This window comes from Apium graveolens, chromosome 10, assembly GCF_009905375.1.
Source record: "Apium graveolens cultivar Ventura chromosome 10, ASM990537v1, whole genome shotgun sequence".
Lineage (NCBI taxonomy): Eukaryota > Viridiplantae > Streptophyta > Magnoliopsida > Apiales > Apiaceae > Apium > Apium graveolens.
This window is the reverse complement of record NC_133656.1, coordinates 106754513-106774313: the sequence shown is the minus strand read 5'-3', so window position 1 is coordinate 106774313 and position 19801 is coordinate 106754513. Positions and strand designations below refer to the sequence as shown.

At 33.7% G+C, this 19801-nt stretch overlaps 2 protein-coding genes across 4 annotated transcripts; one reads left to right on the top strand and one right to left on the bottom strand.

Moving 5' to 3' along the window:
• On the top strand, positions 1-4896 carry LOC141693630 (actin-related protein 2/3 complex subunit 5A). Of its 3 annotated transcripts, none has more exons than XM_074498780.1 (5): positions 1-151; positions 1868-1993; positions 2080-2152; positions 2254-2354; positions 4474-4896. In XM_074498780.1, exons 2-5 carry the CDS (start codon positions 1905-1907, stop codon positions 4607-4609), a joined length of 399 nt encoding a protein of 132 aa, XP_074354881.1. In that variant the 5' UTR covers positions 1-151; positions 1868-1904; the 3' UTR covers positions 4610-4896. The 3 variants fall into 3 exon arrangements, with proteins under 3 accessions (XP_074354881.1, XP_074354883.1, XP_074354882.1); XM_074498782.1 differs by lacking the exon at positions 4474-4896 and adding an exon at positions 2835-3274; XM_074498781.1 differs by having other exon boundaries at positions 45-154; positions 1877-1993.
• Positions 4897-5372: 476 nt separating this feature from the next.
• On the bottom strand, positions 5373-12261 carry LOC141692296 (RNA-binding KH domain-containing protein PEPPER-like). Its single transcript, XM_074497058.1, has 9 exons — positions 11954-12261; positions 10386-10487; positions 9698-9919; positions 8695-8753; positions 8508-8599; positions 8285-8397; positions 7048-7110; positions 6463-6536; positions 5373-5722 (listed from the first exon to the last, which is right to left on the bottom strand). Exons 1-9 carry the CDS (start codon positions 12218-12220, stop codon positions 5611-5613), a joined length of 1104 nt encoding a protein of 367 aa, XP_074353159.1. The 5' UTR covers positions 12221-12261; the 3' UTR covers positions 5373-5610.
• Between the last annotated feature and the right edge of the window lie 7540 nt (positions 12262-19801).

The following is a 19801-nucleotide window of genomic DNA, read 5'->3' as shown; positions in this document are numbered from 1 at the left end:
TCGGGCCTAAAAACAAGCCTGAAACTCTGAGTTTGGACCAGGCCCGATTTCACCACTCTGAGAGGTAATATAACTACGGAGAATTTGTACCACTTTAAACACTAAAAACTATTGTTGATCTGCAGTACAATTTCCATTTCTCAAATCTCAGGTACTCAACTAATTCACCCCCATCTTAATTTTATTTTCTCATTTTATAATATGTATTTATAATTTGTGTATGATTATTCAATTATTGTTCCATATTGTTCTTTTACCTTTAACGGGGTTCTTGAAAAATTGATTGATTCTTTTGGGGTTGATGTATTGTTTTAGATAATTGAGTTGATTTTCGATGATGAATAAAAATTAAAGTTCATAGCTTTATAGTGTCCTTCAATTTTTCGAAATGTGTTTCGTGTTTGATTGTTGTGTAGTATGATCTCAAATGTTTATGGTCTTTGTGAAGTTCTTGGTCAGTGAAAGGTAAAACCTGAGGGTGTGGGCTGCCAAATGTTTTTCGTGTTTTATACATTTTTACTATAAGGTAATATCTGAATGGTAATGAAAGAGTGGTCATGGAAGTTTGATATTTTAAAATGTTTTCATGAAAAAATTAAGTGTCATGTTTTTTTTATTATCTTGAAATATGATCTTTTGGTATGTTTAAATATATTTCATTTCCAGTGATGGATCTCATCCAACTAGGATGTTTGGATTTTCCGAAAATTTTGGCTTTAGATATGTGATTTGATCCATTGCATGTAATATAAGGCGGAATAGAGAATCTAATTGATAACTCAATCCATGTTTCCATGTTATTTCATGGAGTAATGCGCTTCCTTTAATGATTTTAGTATCTCCGTAGTAAAGGACTCTTCTAAAAGTAAAACCTTCTTTTTTGGGTTAAAAGTATGGAGTATGTTGCTGTGCTGTCTGATTTCTCCCTATCTGCAATAGATATTGTGTGTGTTTTTTGATATTCGTAGCTTTGTTGTATATACAAGACATCTAATAGGTAAATTTCGTGCACTTTTAATTTTGAAAATTAAATGTATTGATGTGCAAAAAGTTCTTTGCGTTCAACTTGCAATACTTATTGGTATATACCATATACAAATCACTGGGTAGATAATAGCCCTGGATATTATTACAGAAAAGAGATATCTCTGATTCTAATTGCACGGAGACAGCTTGTAAATTTAAACCAAAGCAACAAGGTTTTAGAACATGTAATGCTATAATATGATTCAAACATGTTCATGTGTTGTCGGTCATGCTTATTAGAGCAAGTCCAATGTAAGATGCAAAATAGCTGTAGTTATTGCTATAATTTGGCATCAAAAAGTGTCTTTTAGTGCTAAAACAAAACATTAACCCCAATGCTAGATGCATTTTGAAACTAAATATTTTCTTATTTGCCTAAATTTTGTCACTTTTCCCTAAGTTTAATTTAAAGTACAACAGCATGCATCTCATTTGTGGTAGTATGATGATGTGGCTAGATGCATAAATGCATCCTTGGTTTCAAATTTAGAACCAAGGATGCATATATGCATATTTGCATCCAAGTATAGAACTCCTTTGGAGTTGAAATTTTTGACATTTGATTTCAAATTATAAAAATGGCATCATATAAGTATTGCATTGGACTTGTTCTTACAGATCCCAAAATTTATTTTAACATGCATTAAACATACCTAAAAGGTTGCAACTTGCAAACCATATAAAGTAGTTACGAGTTGGAATGCTGTTAAACACATTCTTCAAACAAAGTTACAATTTAAGCTTTCGTAAGGACAAAAATCCCTTTTTTAATCCGTAAAATGTATTAAAAATAAAATTCATGAAATTTGTTTCTTTAAATTCTCCTATTATATAATCACAGGTATAATAAGGCAAAAAAAAAAGTAAGATAGAGAGAGATGGCAGAGCATGTAGAAGCAGACAATGCAGAGGCCATTATAACCCGGATCGAACACAAATCTCGCAAGATTGAGAGCCTACTCAAGCAGTAAATTCTACTCATTTTGCACTGATACCCAAATTTACCCTTTTTTACTGAAAAAACTTTAGTTATATTTGCTAAATTTTGATCAGATATAAGCCAGTTGAAGCATTAAAAACTGCTCTAGAAGGTGCCCCTCCAAAGACCCGGGATGAAAGATGCAAGGTACCATCTCTCCCTCTACAGTTATATATACTGCATTTTTATTTATCAATTTCTAACACCTGACATAATTGACATTTTTAAATTGTAATTTTCTTCTTTAGTCTGCCAATTGGATTGTAGTACATAGAGCGTTAATGGCTATAAAAGATGTTGATGGCATGTTTTCCTCTTTGGATCCGGAGTACTATGACATCCTTATGAAGTAAGTATATCCTTTTACTAATAATTTTAGGCTTCTTGTGAAAGTTTTCCTGTTCTATTTGTGGTTTGACTATGATCTCGTCTTTTAGTAGTTACTTGTGTAAATGTATGATATATGTATCGAGAAAGTTGACTTTTGAATAAGAAAATTATTGATATTAATGAGAGTTTTATATTAATTACATTTTGAGAAGTGCCTTAATAAACGTGTTCTTCCTGTGATGACATAGTTATGATATAAACTTTAGTATAGTCACTCATATCATGTGGTTCAGCAGATTAATTTGGTATACATGCTGCTTAATATGCCAAGTTGCTAACTGTATAGTGACATATATGTAATTGTCACCTTTAGGTGTTAGAGTATATGAGATGTTAAATTAACACCTTAAGAGAGTTGCTGTGATCTACATGATACTTGATTAATACTGTGTACGAGACTAATTAGGTTATGTATAGCTTCTTTTAATTTGTTTTTCAGGACATCTGTTTTGGCTCCCTTCATTTTACATAACTACCTTGATGAATTCTGGAAGTTGGATCGTCTGCATATTAGTTTTTAAAAGTTGATGTAATTTTGTTTGGTCGTTAGCAATATTTTGGAAATATGAGACTTACATCTAACAGAACCAGTGTAATTCACATCTTTCTAAATTTTTATTGCTGTTGCTTGGCTGTATGGGTGAAGTGGGAAGTTAAGTTTTGAGATAAATTAATAAGAGGCAGATAGCTTCCGATTACCCTAATAGAGTCATGGTGTCTAGGCGGCCAGGACGTGAATCTCACTGAGTATAACAAATGACCTGAACTGACCAAATTTTGGAAATATAATATTTATAGAAGCTGAAAATTCATGTCCCCATTTGATCTGGAAAAATCATTTTGACATCCTCCTCACACTAGTTAAACATACTTCGCTTTTCTTGGAACAGATACAAGCTTGTCTGACCTAAAGCTTCCATCCTTTGGTTTTTCATCATATCAACCTCATTCCTATCGATTGGTGCAATACCCCTTTGGCATAAAGCAGGAGGATTCTCCTTCTACCCGTGACTTCTTTTCACAGAAAGGTTTTGATATGCTGGCAAACGTTGTCTCCCTTGAAAGATTTTGGGACGCGTTCTTGCTTTTGTGTAGCCAGCTTATGAACTTGCAGAGCCATCTTTGGCTGTCCATTCATTTTTTATGCATGTAACAACTTATTACAGCATATTACTGATTATGACATTTTCCATCGGCACCAGCTAATTAACTGCTTAGATAGCTGCCTACTTCCCTGTCGGGTTCTCCATGTGGTCTAATTTTCAAACTTACTCATCTCGTTCTAACTTACCAAGCCTTAAGTATCTAATAGTCTGCTTGGTTGAAAGCAATGGAATTAAGATACATTGGAATGAAATATGGAAGGAAAAGAGAGGATGTTAGAGGGAAGAGCAGAGAAAATGATAATAGTGCAAATTTTTTATGACAAGGTTTGTCTATAAAAAGAATAGGGGGAAAATATAGCATTTTTTCTGAACTTTTTTGATTTAAGCTCCAGTTTTAAACTATAGGAATGAAATGGACCAAGTAATTGAACTTTTTTGATTTAAGCTCCAGTTCTAAACTATAGGAAATATGAATATTTACCCACACGATAGTTCAAATTTCACCCCCACCCCTCCCAATTTTATTCCTCCAAACCAGGTGGACATAAGTGGTATAATGGTTCATTAGTACTCTAATTATTCATTGTATCCTATATGAATCATTTGACTGTTTTGCTTCGGAAGCTGAGTTCTGTTTAATCAGCTGGCTCGTCTCATTGTGACCATTGGTTAGGCCCCATACTCTTGTTTCTTTCATTTATTTTAAATTGACTTGATACTTGATTGACTTCACTTATTTGGCAGATTGTAATGTTATTGCACATAGGGCTTAATTTTTCAATTTTTTGGTTTACATATTTATCCTTGGACGGGAATGTAATTTTCAGTATTAGATATTTAGATTAATTATTGTCTTCAAAATTAGTAACAATTAGTAACTTCAGTCTAGAAATTAAAGTTTGGTTATACGGCTTTGGTTACCTACTTGATATCTGACTTAAACAGAATGGTGTTTATATCATATCTACTCAGGTACTTGTATAGAGGCTTGTCCACCGGAGATCGGCCCACATGTGACCAGTGCCTACGTATTCATGAAAAACTTACTCAAAAAGCTGGTCTGGGGTGCATACTACGTTGTCTTGCTGACACCATAAATACAGTCTAAGCTCAATGCTGCCTTCATTCCCCAGGAGTCTGTCAACAAAATAATTGTTCGGCGTCGTTAGCTGCACGCAGACATCGAGATGACATGTGCAAGTACACTTTCTCATATTTGAACTCGTTTGTCATTGCAGAATTAGCAGTATGATGAGTTTATTATAAGTTCATCGATACCCCAGAATCATTAGTAGTCACATATTTAAGTATTTAACCGTAATTGTAAAAAAATATTTTATCTCATATGTATACTTTTCATTTAATCTTAATAAATCGCATGCCGTGCTAAAGTCCTGTGGGGTTCAAATACTATCTGGGATAGTATCTCTATTTTGTACAGTTTTATGAAGTTGCTGAACAGTCACATTATTCGGTGGCTCAAAAAGAAACATTGATTTTCATTTTACTTCCAGGTCTCACACTAATAACCCAAAATTTAACAAATAATGAAAATGGCCTAGAAACTAGTTTTTTGTTCCACACAACTTCGTGCTATGAATCAAATCAAAATTAACATAATTGATCAACTGAATTGTGGGACGGTAACGGTCCGTTTCCCTGCAGTCCTCACTCACAATTTAACGGAAACAGAGACTTTAGATAACCAATTAATAACTTTTCTGAAACGAGGAAGACTTTATTGTGCTTGAATCTCCAATGGCGAGGTAGAGAAAGCTAGCAGCAGAACAAGAAATGGAAAACAAAAAACTAGAAATATTGAATCACTTCATTTTTAATCACAGCTCATTTTCAAGGGGACGCAACAAAAATCTAGTAAAGCATAAGCACGGATCAATTCCAAAACAACAAAAGCAATTTGTTTATGCCTAGATCAGCTGTTTGCTCTTTAAAGTTTAGACATTTCTCAAGATGAAATCTTAATTAAACAAACTCATTTATATACTCTAGCTACTATAGTGTAAACTCAAGACAGATACTAAGATACAAAACAGTCAAATTGCACATTATGAAAGTGTTACAGGCCATAGAAAGATACTGCCTTGAGTCCTACAGCTGTGGTGCCTGATATTGTCCATAATCGTAATATGCAGGAGCTTGGATGGGGCCAGGTGGCATGAAAACAGGAGGAATAGGTGGTACGATTCCAGCCTCAAGCACACTGCAAGTTTAAAACAATTAGCAAACTGGAGGTGCATGACTTACTATTCATTGTTTAAGTGTCGTTTTAAGAATTGAGCTATTTGAAATTAGCTGCCCACAAGATAGTCGAGCTATATTGCTACTAAACATCTGCACGAGTTTAACTAAGGGCACACTTCTATGCTGGATATCTCTATATATAAGTAACAAGCAAGAACTGGGCATCTACATTACCAGGATCATATCTTCGGAGTGCACACCTTATATATAGAGATACTCTAAGCAAACGTAATCAGAAATCAGAAGTGTAAAAATGACTAACAAGGCAGAGATGTTGAGAAATCAGAACCAATCATTAATGTCTTACCCATTCTTAAACTATATCCAAAAGTAAACGTAATCAATTCAAAGATAAAATAACTGATTTAAAGCTAACAGTAGTATCAAACAATACCAAAGGAGTTTTATTGGACCAAATAGAAAAGTCTAAGAGTTGGCGCTCATATAGGTCATAACTTCTTAAGGTTCGTGAGAACTCCCAGGTGGTTAATGAAGTAGAGTATGCACCAAATTCTATTATAAAACAAAAAAAAAATAAGTTTTGCCAAAAAAACACTTATGTACTGATGGACAGATATCTAGCTCTCGGCCAAATGACGAATGAGCGACCTATGAGAAAGATATGACCTGTGGACCTCCCTAAACTAATCAAAAGCTCTGACAATTTCCCAATGATAAGATAAAACAGAAGAAGATTACCCTGGTTGTTGGCCCCCGCTTGGCATCAACTGGGAATATACATATTCATCAATTCTTTGTTTTGCCAGTGCTACCTGTTAATCCATCCAGACTAAATTAGAAGATTGAGTAAAAGTGTAAAACCAATGTTAAATTACTTGATTTTTTTAAAGCAAAATTCGAACATTTTCCATTGCATTTCATAACTTCAAGCACCCTTATGAGGTTTGAGGTTTAGACTAGTGGTTTAGGCAACCCTCCCACCATCCTATTTCCTGCTGTCCACTGGTTTTAGAAGTGCAATTTATCTAGCTACATAATTCTTCAAGTACTTGCATGTTTTTCTGGTACCATATTAACCACACAAGGATAAGACACATAAACAGAAAGCACAAAAGAGTAATGATTGAGCAACATGAGCCATTTAATTAGTTTGATAGTTTTTATCTAAGTTAATAATGGCATTTTGAAATCCTGCATACCAACTAATTACAATTAAGACGTGGCTTAAAAAGTCAAAACCATCTTCCTGTACAATTTTCTGAAACCACAATCGAGCAACTAAACATTTCAGGAAGTAATAAAGAGCAGGATAGTGGGAGTGACCTGTTGAGCACTACCACCCAGGTGGACCTGCCTAAGGTTTTGTTCACCTTTCCCACCATGAACCTGCAAAGAAAAATATGTGTAAAACAGATAACCTGGAGCACTGATTCCCTCAAAAAATCAAATATTACACCCTAGTGAAAAAAAATAAAAACCAAACATGAAATATAATCATAAATAAACTACAAATTTTCCATAACCTTAAAAGAACTCAGCTGGTTAAACTCCCTAGTACATTATATTTGTGTCAAACGACCTGAACCTGCAGTCTCATATATACTTTCAACTAGACCTAAATTAGTCAAAGCCTAATCCAACCAAAATCTGCATTAAAATACTTTCATTCAATGATGTACTTGACAACTTCAGCTTGCCAAGAATTTCTGCCACTCAAACTTGCTTTGCACACATTTTCTTATAATTATGTACAATTTATTTGTATAATTAAGTCACTAATGTCCGCATTGCATACATCATTCTGCGACACACCCAAATAACTGCGCTGACAAAAAACAGCATCTACCATGCGGCCCTGCCTTTCCTCAATCAGTAAAAATTAGAAAATTTACAAAGGAAAAGAATCTTAGTGGTCTGTCAGTAATCAGTTGGCAAAATGAATTAATAGACCAATTTGGCCATCAAACTACATGATAACATTGTAGTCTCTTTTCTAAGTCATCAAGCATCCTGTAATATATTTTTTTTATAAATATTTTGTTCCAAGTCGAGAGAATTAACCTGAGGTACTGTCAACAATATTGTCGTCTCTTTATTTAGTAATCAAGCCTCCCGTAACATATTCTTTTATAAATTATTTTGTTCCAAGTCGAGAGAGATAACCTAATGTACTGTTAACAAAATTGAGAGTATCTTGAGGCAAGTCACTGGCGGAGCTAGAAGTCGCAAAGTCTTGATGATTCGATTATTGTCTTCAAGTGCACAATCGCCCAAGAGACGAGAAAAGATAAAAGGTCACAAAACTGAGGACCAGCTAATTCCAAGTTTTTCGGGATGAACAAGACAAAAAACAGGACAAAGTTCAACAATATTTTTCTGACATCAATTAATTGAAGCTCTTTTAATTGTAACATACAACTTTTAAATTGTTCGCGTGTTAGACAAAAATAAGGTACAAGAAGTCCTGCCTAACAACTAAAAGTAGAAAAAGGTCAAATGAAATAACATAGACATGTCAAAACGTTAATTTTTTGAAGCTATATGTGGTCTCTAGACAAACCTTTATTGCTGCTCCAGACTCCGTTCTGATACGTGAGATATTGGAGCCACACCGGCCAATCAATCCACCGACCATTGCTTCCGAAATCATCATCTCCATTGTTATATATTCAGCTGCAAGATTGGTTGTCCTAAAGATGTCGTTATAAGAAAATATTAAGATTTTACATGGCATCAGACTGCAGCAGTTTAACAAAACATTTTGATTCAAGAGAACAAATAACCTGAAGATGGGTCTACATAGTTCTGAGGTGTTCGATGCGATGCATAATTATATGCTGGGCTGATGGAAATTACTTGTTTAGGAGGATTATCCCTACAGAAGTCGTATAGATATATAAGCTATACAAAAGTAATCCAAAACAAGGCCAGACAATATTGTAACCGTCACAAATTAAAATTTTGTCAAACCTTAGCTGACATCCAATATCTACTAAAGCCTTTAAGACGTCTGGAACCTCACCCGATAACTGTGTTGGCACCACATGTATTACCAAATTTCAGAACATTTGTTAAAGATAACAGAAAATGGCTCATAGGTTATCCCTAACTTGAGAAAGTGGGAATTCTAATTAAATAATCATCTTTTTGTACACATTAAAAAATACATTAAACATGATAAAAGTTTAATGCAAAGTTGAACACTGCACAAATTAATTTGCTAATGAACGACTTTCAGCAATAAACTACTGGGAGTCGAAACCCATACATCAAATTCATGCAGCCATCCTAAAATTTGAGATCCATATTAATACTCTCAAATAAAGTAGTTTATAAGTTTATCTTTTCAGTATGTTTTTTTTAAAACATTTTTGAGCAAATTGAATATCATAAGCAAATCTACAGTTATCTCTATAAGTTGAGCCCAAATTAAACTACCGCTAGAGAAAACTATTATTTTGTGCTCCCTCTATCAGTCTATCATAGTATGAATATCCTAACTTGTAGCCACAAGGCACTGACTAGGAAATTTTTCTTTTGCTACCAAAATTCAGCTTTAATAAATGATCAGTTAACCTCTATCTTCCATACCTCTCATAATAATTGTCCGCTACAACAAACTATCTAATTCACATTGTGCATCTCTCTAAATTGTTGGAGTTATATGCTTGCCGACAAAAATAGAAAATCTTTATTCAGGAAAGAATAAAAAAACAAAATTGCATGATGTTATTAGCTTTACTGCATCAGAAAGTTTAACTTTTTGTAGATCAACGACCAAAAAGAATTCAACTACAGAAACGTAATAGTAAGATATATATCGTCTTAACAGTACACACATTAGAGCCTAAAATTATGCACAAGCAGGACATGAAATTTAGGTTGATTCCATAGTATTTACCACAGAGCAACCAACAAACACAAAATATGCAACTGTAACCTCCTCATGGAACCAAGGCAAGAACCTGCTCACCTGTACTACTCGATCAGATTCATGAAGAGATGCACACAACGGCATCTGATTCTGTCCAAGAACTGTGATTGTGGCACCAGATGAGTTCCTCAGATTCTCTATATTCTGCCCAGATGCTCCTATCAAACCACCAGCTTGAGTACCAGCAATCAAAAGCCTTATTGTGTTTGCTGCCACGTGGCCAGCACCAATTTTCTGTGACTCCGTACTAATATGATCATCCTGACAAAAAGAAATGGCATTCCAGCAACATGAATAAGTCTATAAGTAACATTCTGATAGTATCAGCATTAGTGGTGAAACCTTTGCAACCTAGAGTTGATCTTTACAATAAAATAAGAGTTCTAAAAATTGAAAATTTAATTATCCTATTTCAAATAAGCAGAGGCCATTCTCGTAGGAAGGATGCAGGGCTAGAGTTAATATGGAGTGAACACTACACAGCTATTTGAATCGTGCCTTTTTCTGGAAAAGACCGTCCCAGGTAAAGAATCCTACCATTCAGAGAATGTTGCCATAAATTTTAACAAAACAGGTTGCTAGCCAAGGTTCTGAATCTCGTATCTGTTTGTTATTTTGTTTGGTTTTTCATAGTGACCTTCAAACATTTTATACCACACTAAACCAACCCATATTGAGCTAGTAAAGTATATCAAACACTGAACGTATTAATAAAATATATTCCCACCTTGAGAATCAAGCAAGCTATCTGACGGAGTGCATTTTCTGCATCGGTGAACGTATTTTCACTGTCTTTAGAGCTTATAATTATAACACGCTCCTCATGTCTCTGCACATCATAGGCAAGAGTAAGAGTTAAACAAGAAATTTCTAATAGTTTATTTTACAAAAAATTGGTCATATTAGTACGGAGTCACAGAAAACAGTCATCCTGATAAAAAGCCACAATGCAGACCAACATATAGATGCAGGGACATTTAACTACCACAGAAAAACAGTACACTCAACAAGAAGAAGAAACAGGCTCTTACTAGTAGTCAAATATTTAATATGCAGACGGTTGATTCACTAACTTAGCCTTTCAATTGAATTCACGTGGCATGCATGTTTGCTCTATCAACTTTAATAAACGATTAAAGCTAGAAGTCTAGCACACAGAGAAACCACAAAGTTGTTCCATAGCAGCATCTGTTTAAGGTTTCCTATTATATTTTAACAGGACTAGCCCTAAATGTTAACTTGGCAACTCATCTGGAAAGTTAAAAGGCTAAAAAAAGAGTGAATCGCGAGAAACCTCTCTTTAACACTCTCCTTACTCAAAATGCATCATGAGAAGCCCATCTTCGGACCAAGAGACAACCTTGGTGTCTCAATTATAAGTAATATTTGCTTTAATAGTGTTCAAACTACGAGCACGGGTTAATGGATCATAATCATATACAACATTTATCATATTATGTCAAAGATATTTAAAATCATTTAATAGTACTCACTACAAAACATGCATGTGCACACATATATCAATAGAAATGAACTATTATGCATCACAATTCACAATTTTAAATCATTCAACACTACTTTCTAGAACATATAAGCCATGAAAAATAGGTTTAACCCAACAGATTACAAAAAATGAGACCCATGCCGACCACAACCCCAATCACCCAAAATAACTCTTCATTAAAATGTCATTCTTCCAACCTTTGATAAATCATAATTCAACTCATTCAACCCATTCACAAACACAACTCAAACCCAAAAAGAAGTAATGACCAAATAACATCAGCAATTATACTACACACACATCAATTAAATAAACTCACACACAACACAGTCCACAATCCTAAATCACTCAACAGTACTCCCTAAACCAAGCAACACATAAAAACCACGGGATGAACACCCGAAAAAGTGACCCAACACCAACCTCAATTAACCAAAAACAACTCTCCACTAAAATCATTTCCCAAAACTTATAAAAGTTTTAGCTAATTCAAATATATACATACAATATCATACTTCATTTAATCACAAGACAAATTCACAAACACAACCCGGAACCCGGAACGTAACATAAAAGAGCTCCTCTCCATTACTAACACAACCTAAAACTCGAAACCAAACAGAAAACAACTTAACACCCAAAAACGAACACTACCCAAAACCCAAAACACGAAACTTAACATAAAACAGCTAAGACCCATTACCAAACACGACCCGAAACACGAAAGCAAACATGAAACAACTTAGAACCAAATAACGAACACGACCCGAAACCCGCAACAGAGCAATTACCGAAACAGCATCAGCAATCTTAATAGTAGCACGTGTCTCCTCTCGAATCTTCTGAATACGACTCCCTTTATTCCCAATCACCTTCCCAATTTGTCTTGACGGTAACATTATCCTAAACACTACGTCCTGAGCCAACACTACTCGCCGTTTCGTCGCTGGAGGCAAGTCGCCGGAGGTGGGTTCGTCGGCGTCATCTCGTGGACGCTTGGATCTGGCCGGATCTCCGTCCGGAGGGGCGGTGGGGTTTGTAGATTGGGGTTGAGACATTGGGTGCGTTATTTACTTTGTAAAATTGAGAGATGTCTTATATACATTGCAAACGTTGTTATATATTATATATTATATGTGTCATATTTTTATTAATGACAAGTCACCATTTTAATATATTGCGAAAATATTTGTAAAAGTATAATTTGCAACCAAAATGATTATATATGTAATTTTTGTTTATAATCTGGAATATAACTTATTATTTTTGGTTGGATTTAATTTTATTTTTATTTTATTCAAAATTATACTGAAACTATTTTTGTTAGATATTATCTGATCGACGGTTTTTATATTTTTACGAAATTTTTTCAAGTCAGCAATTTTTTTTCTTGATTTATTTTAATGTTCTTACCCTTTACGTTCTTATTTCAATTACTTAAAAGCTAATCGATTAGATTTTCCAAAAACCCCTAGAAAAATATATCGTTTAGAGGGTTAAAAGGACTAAATTCAGATCTGGTCAGAATTTGAGTTAAGTTTTCGATCGATTTTACTAGTGTTTTCAAAACTGTGTGTTATGTGTATATAATCGATTATCAAAACTTGGGCTAAGTAATCATATATTTGATATTATTATATGATATAGAATGTGTATCGATGTATATATGTGATGTCTAGACGATAATTTGAGATCTCTAATTTGTGACATGGTTTGTGAAAATATTGAATAAGAACTTAGGACCGCAGTCACCGCCCACCGGATTGTAGTGACAGTTTTCTGAAAATTTAGGACTGTTATCACCGGTTTGTATTGGTCGTGGCATGAATTATGGGTTTTGAATTATTGTTGTTTATGTGTTATGTGTATCGTATGTATCGAATAAGAATAAGAATAAGAATGTGTATCGAAAGTGTTTATTTAGTGTATCGTATCGTATAGATTATCGTATTTTGTTATATGTGTACATGTTACTTGGCCTACTAGTTGGATCGATTATTTTCTTGCTGGGTTGTATAGCTCATTCTTAAATTTTTCAGGTTTCGTCTAAGATTTCGAGTTGGATATCATTGAAATTAGAAGACTTAAAATTGAAGTATATTGACTTTTGGACTTCCACGTTTAGCTGCGCTTTTGTAATAGTCATCTTTGTAATAGAATTTTGGATTAATATTTGTATTTCGTATTAGTTTTGATTGAGAGTTAATAGTCCGAAAGTGCAGGCTGGTTACAGTTGGTATCCAGAGCAGGCCGTCTTTTGTAGTGTATTAGGTATGGGACTAGTACATTCCCTAGGATTCGATCTTGTGACCATAGTTTGACCATTGTTAGATCAAGAGGTAGACGTGTCACGAATTTTAGGTTTGTTGTGAATTTGGGGACCAAATTCTTTTTAAGGAGGGTAGTATGTAATATCCCGTAATTTTTAGAATTCGATTAATAATAGAATAATAGGAAAAAATATTAAAATAAGATAAGGACTAGGATTTAAAATTTAATTAGACTAATGGGCCTAAAATTTGGATCAGATTCTAATATGGATAACTTGTAGGTTAAGAAATAGGGTTTTGTATCGTTATAAATACACCGTATTCGTTTTCCTTGTCTTTATTATTAAAATTCGTAGGGCCTTTTCTCTCAAAAATCCGCAATCTTGTAAAATTCGTAGAAAAATCATCGTAAGTCAGAACTCGTTGATTATGGACTTTTCGGAAAGATCTTTTCGTTCTATACAACTTTTGTGTTTCGTATTTTTCAAGAAAACATCGTTTAGAGGGTCAAAAGGACGAAATTCAGATCTGGTCAGAATTTGAGGTAAGTTTTCGATCGATCTTACTAGTGTTTTCAAAACTGTGTGTTATGTGTATATAATCGATTATCAAAACTTGGGCTAAGTGATCATATATTTGATATTATTATATGATATTGAATATGTATCGATGTATATGTGTGATGTTTAGACGATAATTTGAGATCTCTGATTTGTGTCATGATTTGTGAAAATATCGAATAAGAACTTAGGACCGTAGTCACCGGATTGTAGTGACAGTTTTCTGAAAATTCTAAAAAGATAAGTTGGAATTATTTTTTGTTGGTTGGATATAGTGTATTTTCAACCAATTTTACCATTAATTTTCCTAAGAAAGCGACCGATATTGCCTCAAAATCAATCACCTTCAAAGCAAACCCGGCCATCTTCTTGGCCCAACTCTTCTTCTTCTTCTTATTCTTCTTCTTCTTCTTCTATCAGTTGGAAATAAAAAAGTGCATCCGGATTTCTGAACATTCTGATTTAAAACCAACAAAGAAATGACCATTTCAAAATCAAACAATGTTTCAAAAGTGACTAATTACAAGAAAAAATTAAGTTTAGCTCATAAAATTTTAATTTTCAAGAAAGTCTAAGGAGGAAGTTCATTTTTCGTGAAAATTTGAATAAACCGCTAATTACATAACCAACCGATTTTTTGGATCACTCGGTTGGATTTTAACCCAACTTAGTGTTTAAATATGCAGTCTTTCCCACACGATTCCTTTGAATATCTTCTATTTGATCAAATTTATCTTTACAATACCCAATTTTAGATATAATCAACTTCAACTTCTTCAAATTTAATTGGTAAACACATCACGAACTAAATCGTGATTGTGTATTTGTTTATCTCTCTAGTTTTGAATGTATAGTTATACAAATTTATGTTTTTAGATATTTGTGTTTATATTCATCCTCAATATTACAATTATGTTCATATATTAATCAATTCTTGGTTTAATTGTAGGTAATTGAAAAAATCATTTTGTTCCAACGGATGTTGAAGACAGTGATGGTGAAGAAGAAGATGACTCATTTTTGGAGAATGGAATGATGGTGAAGATTAAAGACTTCAACAATTTAGTGTTTAATTTAGTTCTATTGCAATTTAATTTAGTTTTTTTAGTAATAATTTATTTTCATTTTAGTTTAATGTATCACTTATTTTTTATGATGATATTGAAAAACATTTATATGATTATGTTATTTGCATTCAAAAGAATTTGATTTGTATGTATTTGTTGTTGAAATTTACCAAATTATTAAACCTATTTTACCATACTTTTCCATTAAAAGCAGTCAAATTCAAGCCATTTTCAACCAGATTCTTCAATATAATCGACTAAATCCAAGCCATTTACAATCGTTCTCTTCAGCAAAACTGACCAAATTCAAGTAATTTCCAACCATTTCATTCAACATTAGTCGCTTTTGTTCAATCAAGTTTGATTAGTCTTTTTGGGCCTAATGTTATATACACAACCAAATATAAACGACCAACTTCTTGTGTCTACTTACAACTGCAAATTGGTTAGAAATAGTTTTGACGTGGCTTCTTATTGTAAAATTGTGGGGTCACATATTAAAAATCTGAATCTTATAACAACCAAAAATATCAATCGGTCAAGGGTTGAATTTACTTTTACTTCCAATCAATGGGTCAAAACTAGCCTGATTTGAAACAACCGATTATATCAGTCGTTCGGGGGTTGTTTTTGCACAAATTTCCAACCGACAAGGGTCATTTCTGACCATTTTTGGCTGTTTATAACCCTTTTTTCTTGCAGTTGAGAATTATTGTAATATTCGGGATATAGCGTGTAATTATTTTTATCAATAAATGATTATTATGTGATTATTATGTGAATTTTTGGTGAATTATCTGATGATTGGTACTGATAATTAGATGTATATATGTGATGAAAAATAAGTATGTTAATTTTATTATGTCCAGAATAAAATATAGATAATTGTGATATTTTTCTGGTAATTTTTGGATTGTTATATGATTTTAAAATAATTTATTAATCATTTTCTGTATAATTATAAAACTGTTTTATTAAACCGGGAATCGTCCAACTTCAATCGTTTTACATTTTTACAACCCGAAACTCTTCATAAAATACCTTCCTAACCTAATCTGGTTATTCCAGACATTTTCCGTATTTTAACTTTTTCAATTTGGATTACGGTTTGACCCGTACGCGTCCAGGCGTAAAATTTTCGATACGATAATTATTTCGGTAGATTAATAAAACCCGTATTCTCGAAAGACGAGATATTATTACATTATTTTCGTATGAAGTATTTTATAAGAAGCCCGGTTTGGATAATTATCCAATACGGGTATCAAATCGGATCGTTTTTTTACAATTACTTAGTGGCTAAGTAACTTATTTTTTTGATCCAATACGATCCAACGGGTATTAATATTCAATAAATATAAATAGCACTTTTCTTATTTCATTTTATTTGTATAATCATAATCGATCAGTTAAAATCGATAAATTACAAAGAAAAACTCGTTAAATCGTTGCGTTCTTGAGAATCAAACCCAAAAACGAAAGTGTTATCGAAATCGGAATCAAGTTTGCCATATACTGAATCGAACTTCTCGAAAAGTTCTATCAGAATCAATCATCAATTTCAGTAGAGATATCAAGGTTATTTTCTTATTTATTTGTTTTAATTCGAATTAATTAGTGATTAATAGAGGAATTTTTTATGTTGATGTTGTTTATGTGATTTGATGGTGTTAGGAATATGATTAGTTTGATGATAAGTTAAACAAAATACTTAAGTAGAAATCTAATGTTTGTAGCCTCAACGGATAAGACCATATTGGCTATCCGTTGATGGAGTAGCTTTACTTAGAAATAAGTTTAATATTGTAGCACATTTCAGTCTCTGCATTTAAGTTATAATTCTTAGAAGTTGTGGGAAATTATAAGTCATGTTGACTACTAGTGGATATGCAAATAGGAGGGCTAATTGTAAATATTTCATGCCTTGTAATTTTGTATAAATGAAGTAGTATCAACTGATAGATTAAAGGCCTTCAACGGATGAGAAACAAAGCTTCAACGGATGTCTCTAAAGCTTCAACGGATAACATCCATCAACGGATGAGTGCATCAACGGATAAAGCTTCAACTGTTAAAGCATCAACGGATGTCACTAAAGCATCAACAGATAAAGCCATCAACGGATGAAAGCTTCAACGGATGCTTAGTTCCATAGCAGTTGATAGTGACAATTCATAAGCTGACAGAGGCACATGGGTTGACAGAGACAATTGGAATGTGGTAGCCTCTTGGAGGAATCAAGAAAAAGCAGCATTTCCATTCTGGTGCAAACAAGGAAGTATTCAAAGATTCACAGATTATCTTAGATTGCATTGGATAGAGAAATGAAGAAGAAACATGTGAAAAACTATTTTATAATTGCATTTTATCTTTGTCTTCACTTGTAAACTTGGTGATATATAAACCAAGTAGCAGCTAGTAATTAGGTGTGAATTTTCCAGAGCTGTTTAGAAAAACTTAGAGAGAAAATCATCTAGTTTGTACTAGGAAGCAGCTGTGATCAATTCTTTGTATCACAAATTTTCTGAAATACACATCTCTGGTGGAACAACAAATCCACCAGAAAAGTTTTTGAAGCCTTTGTGTTCTTTACATTTGTGTCTTGAATATACATTTGTCTGCACCTGCTCAAAGCAATTCACACACATCTGTTCATCATAACACTTTGCTTTATAAACTGCTCAAAACTTGAATTTTTTTTGAGATTTACATTCAACCCCCCCTCTTCTGTAAATCTCATTGTTAGTTCCTTGGGGATAACAATTGGTATCAGAGCGAGCTCTTGACATACAAAGAGTTTAAAGATCTATTCTACTAACATCATGAGTAAGAAGGATATTGGAGTGAAGATTCCCATCCTGGAAAAAGATAATTATCATCACTGGAAAGTGAAGATGCATCTATATCTTCTCTCTCAAGATGAAAGCTACATCAACTGCATTGAGAATGGTCCTCATATCCCTCACAAAGTGGCTACAGCTGCCACTGCCACAGTTGTTGTTTGACAGTCTATTCCCAAGCCAAAAGCAGAATGGACTGATGAAGATATTGGAGAGGTTCACAAGGACAAGAAGGCCATGAACATTCTGTTTAATGGCTAGACAAAGATATGTTTGATAATGTCATTAACAGCCAAACTGCTAAGGAAATTTGGGATACTGTGCAACTTATCTGTGAAGGTACTGAACAAGTTAGAGAAAATAAAATGCAGCTCCTCATTCAACAATATGAATATTTTCATTCTGAAGAAGGAGAATCATTGAATGATACCTTCAATAGATTTCAGAAACTGTTGAATGGATTGAAGTTGTATGGCAGAGTGTACCAAGTCAAGGATTCCAACCTAAAATTTTTGAGGTCTCTACCAAAGGAATGGAAGCCTATGACTGTTTCACTAAGGAATTCTCAAGATTATAAGGACTTCACACTTGAAAGATTATATGGAATTTTGAAGACCTATGAACTTGAGATGGAGCAAGATGAGCTGTTGGAGAAGGGAAAGAGAAAAGGTGGATCAGTTGCACTTGTAGCTGACAATGAGAGAACTGAAACTAGGAATGAAGAAAAGACAATGCCAAGTCTCAAAACTGGCACAAGCAAATCAGAATCAAGTAAGGGAAATGAGCAAGTTGATGAGGTTGAAGACAATTCCAGTCAAGATGACTCTGATGATGTTGATGAACATCTGGCTTTTCTGTCCAGATGGTTTGCAAAGATGAAATTCAAGAAAAACATTAGAGCCACTAAGCCAAACAAGAACATGGTGGACAAATCTAAGTTCAAGTGTTATAACTGTGGCATAAGTGGACACTTTGCAAGTGAGTGCAGAAAGCCAACTTCCGAAAAGAAGAAGTTTCAGCAAGTGGATTATAAAAAGAAATAGTTCGAATTGCTCAAATAAAAGGAAAGGGCTTTTCTGACTCAGGAAAATGATTGGGCAGCTGATGGAGCCAATGAAGATGATGATATGGAATATGTCAACTTAGCCCTGATGGCTAATTCTGATGAAAATGAAACTTGTTCATCAAGCAACCAGGTAATTACTACTGACCTCTCTCAGCTTTCTAAAAATGAATGCAATGAAGCTATACATGATATGTCCAATGAATTATATCATTTACGTGTTTCCCTTAAATCACTGGCTAAAAAGAACACAAGAATTAAAAAGAATAATTTGTTTTTAAGTGATAGGAATGATGTGTTAGAGGGTAAGGTAATTGAGCTTGAAAAGATTAAAATCAAATGTTTATCTGTTGAGAGTGAACTAGAAGAGTCTGTTAAGAAAGTAGAAGTTCTTTCCAGACAACTAGAACGTGAGCAAGAGGTAATCAAGTCCCGGAAAACATCTAGGGATGTTAGTGCTCAAATTGTCAAGGTTCAAGGAATTGAATCACTCTGTGAGAATGCCTGGAAGAAAAACAAAAAGGAAATAGAGTTAATTGATGGACTGTCAACGGATGTAGAATCAACGGATGATGAAAGCCATCCGTTGAAGGAAGAAAAGGAGCATCCGTTGAAGGCTCATCAATTGAAACAGGCAAATGATTCTAAAAGGAATAATTTGAAAAATCTCAGTAAGAAGTTTGGTTCAACTTCCAAGAACTTTATCAAAGAAGAAGCTAGCACATCCAAAGATGCCAGTAAGGTGAATATAGGACACATGACTTTAGATCAGTTGAAAAATAGGCTTAAGTTGGTTGAGGATAAAAAGGAAACTAAAAGAAAATCTAATAGAAATGGGA

Bases quoted from the DNA above. Each gene is read 5' to 3' on its own strand.
- LOC141693630 (XM_074498780.1), top strand. From the start codon at position 1,905: ATGGCAGAGCATGTAGAAGCAGACAATGCAGAGGCCATTATAACCCGG. The intron at 1,994-2,079 runs GTAAATTCTACT...AATTTTGATCAG, and splicing joins ATTGAGAGCCTACTCAAGCA to ATATAAGCCAGTTGAAGCAT. The intron at 2,153-2,253 runs GTACCATCTCTC...TTTCTTCTTTAG, and splicing joins CCCGGGATGAAAGATGCAAG to TCTGCCAATTGGATTGTAGT.
- LOC141692296 (XM_074497058.1), bottom strand. From the start codon at position 12,220: ATGTCTCAACCCCAATCTACAAACCCCACCGCCCCTCCGGACGGAGAT. The intron at 10,488-11,953 runs GTAATTGCTCTG...TATGATGTGCAG, and splicing joins AGATTGCTGATGCTGTTTCG to AGACATGAGGAGCGTGTTAT. The intron at 7,111-8,284 runs GTTTGTCTAGAG...TTTTCTTTGCAG, and splicing joins AGTCTGGAGCAGCAATAAAG to GTTCATGGTGGGAAAGGTGA.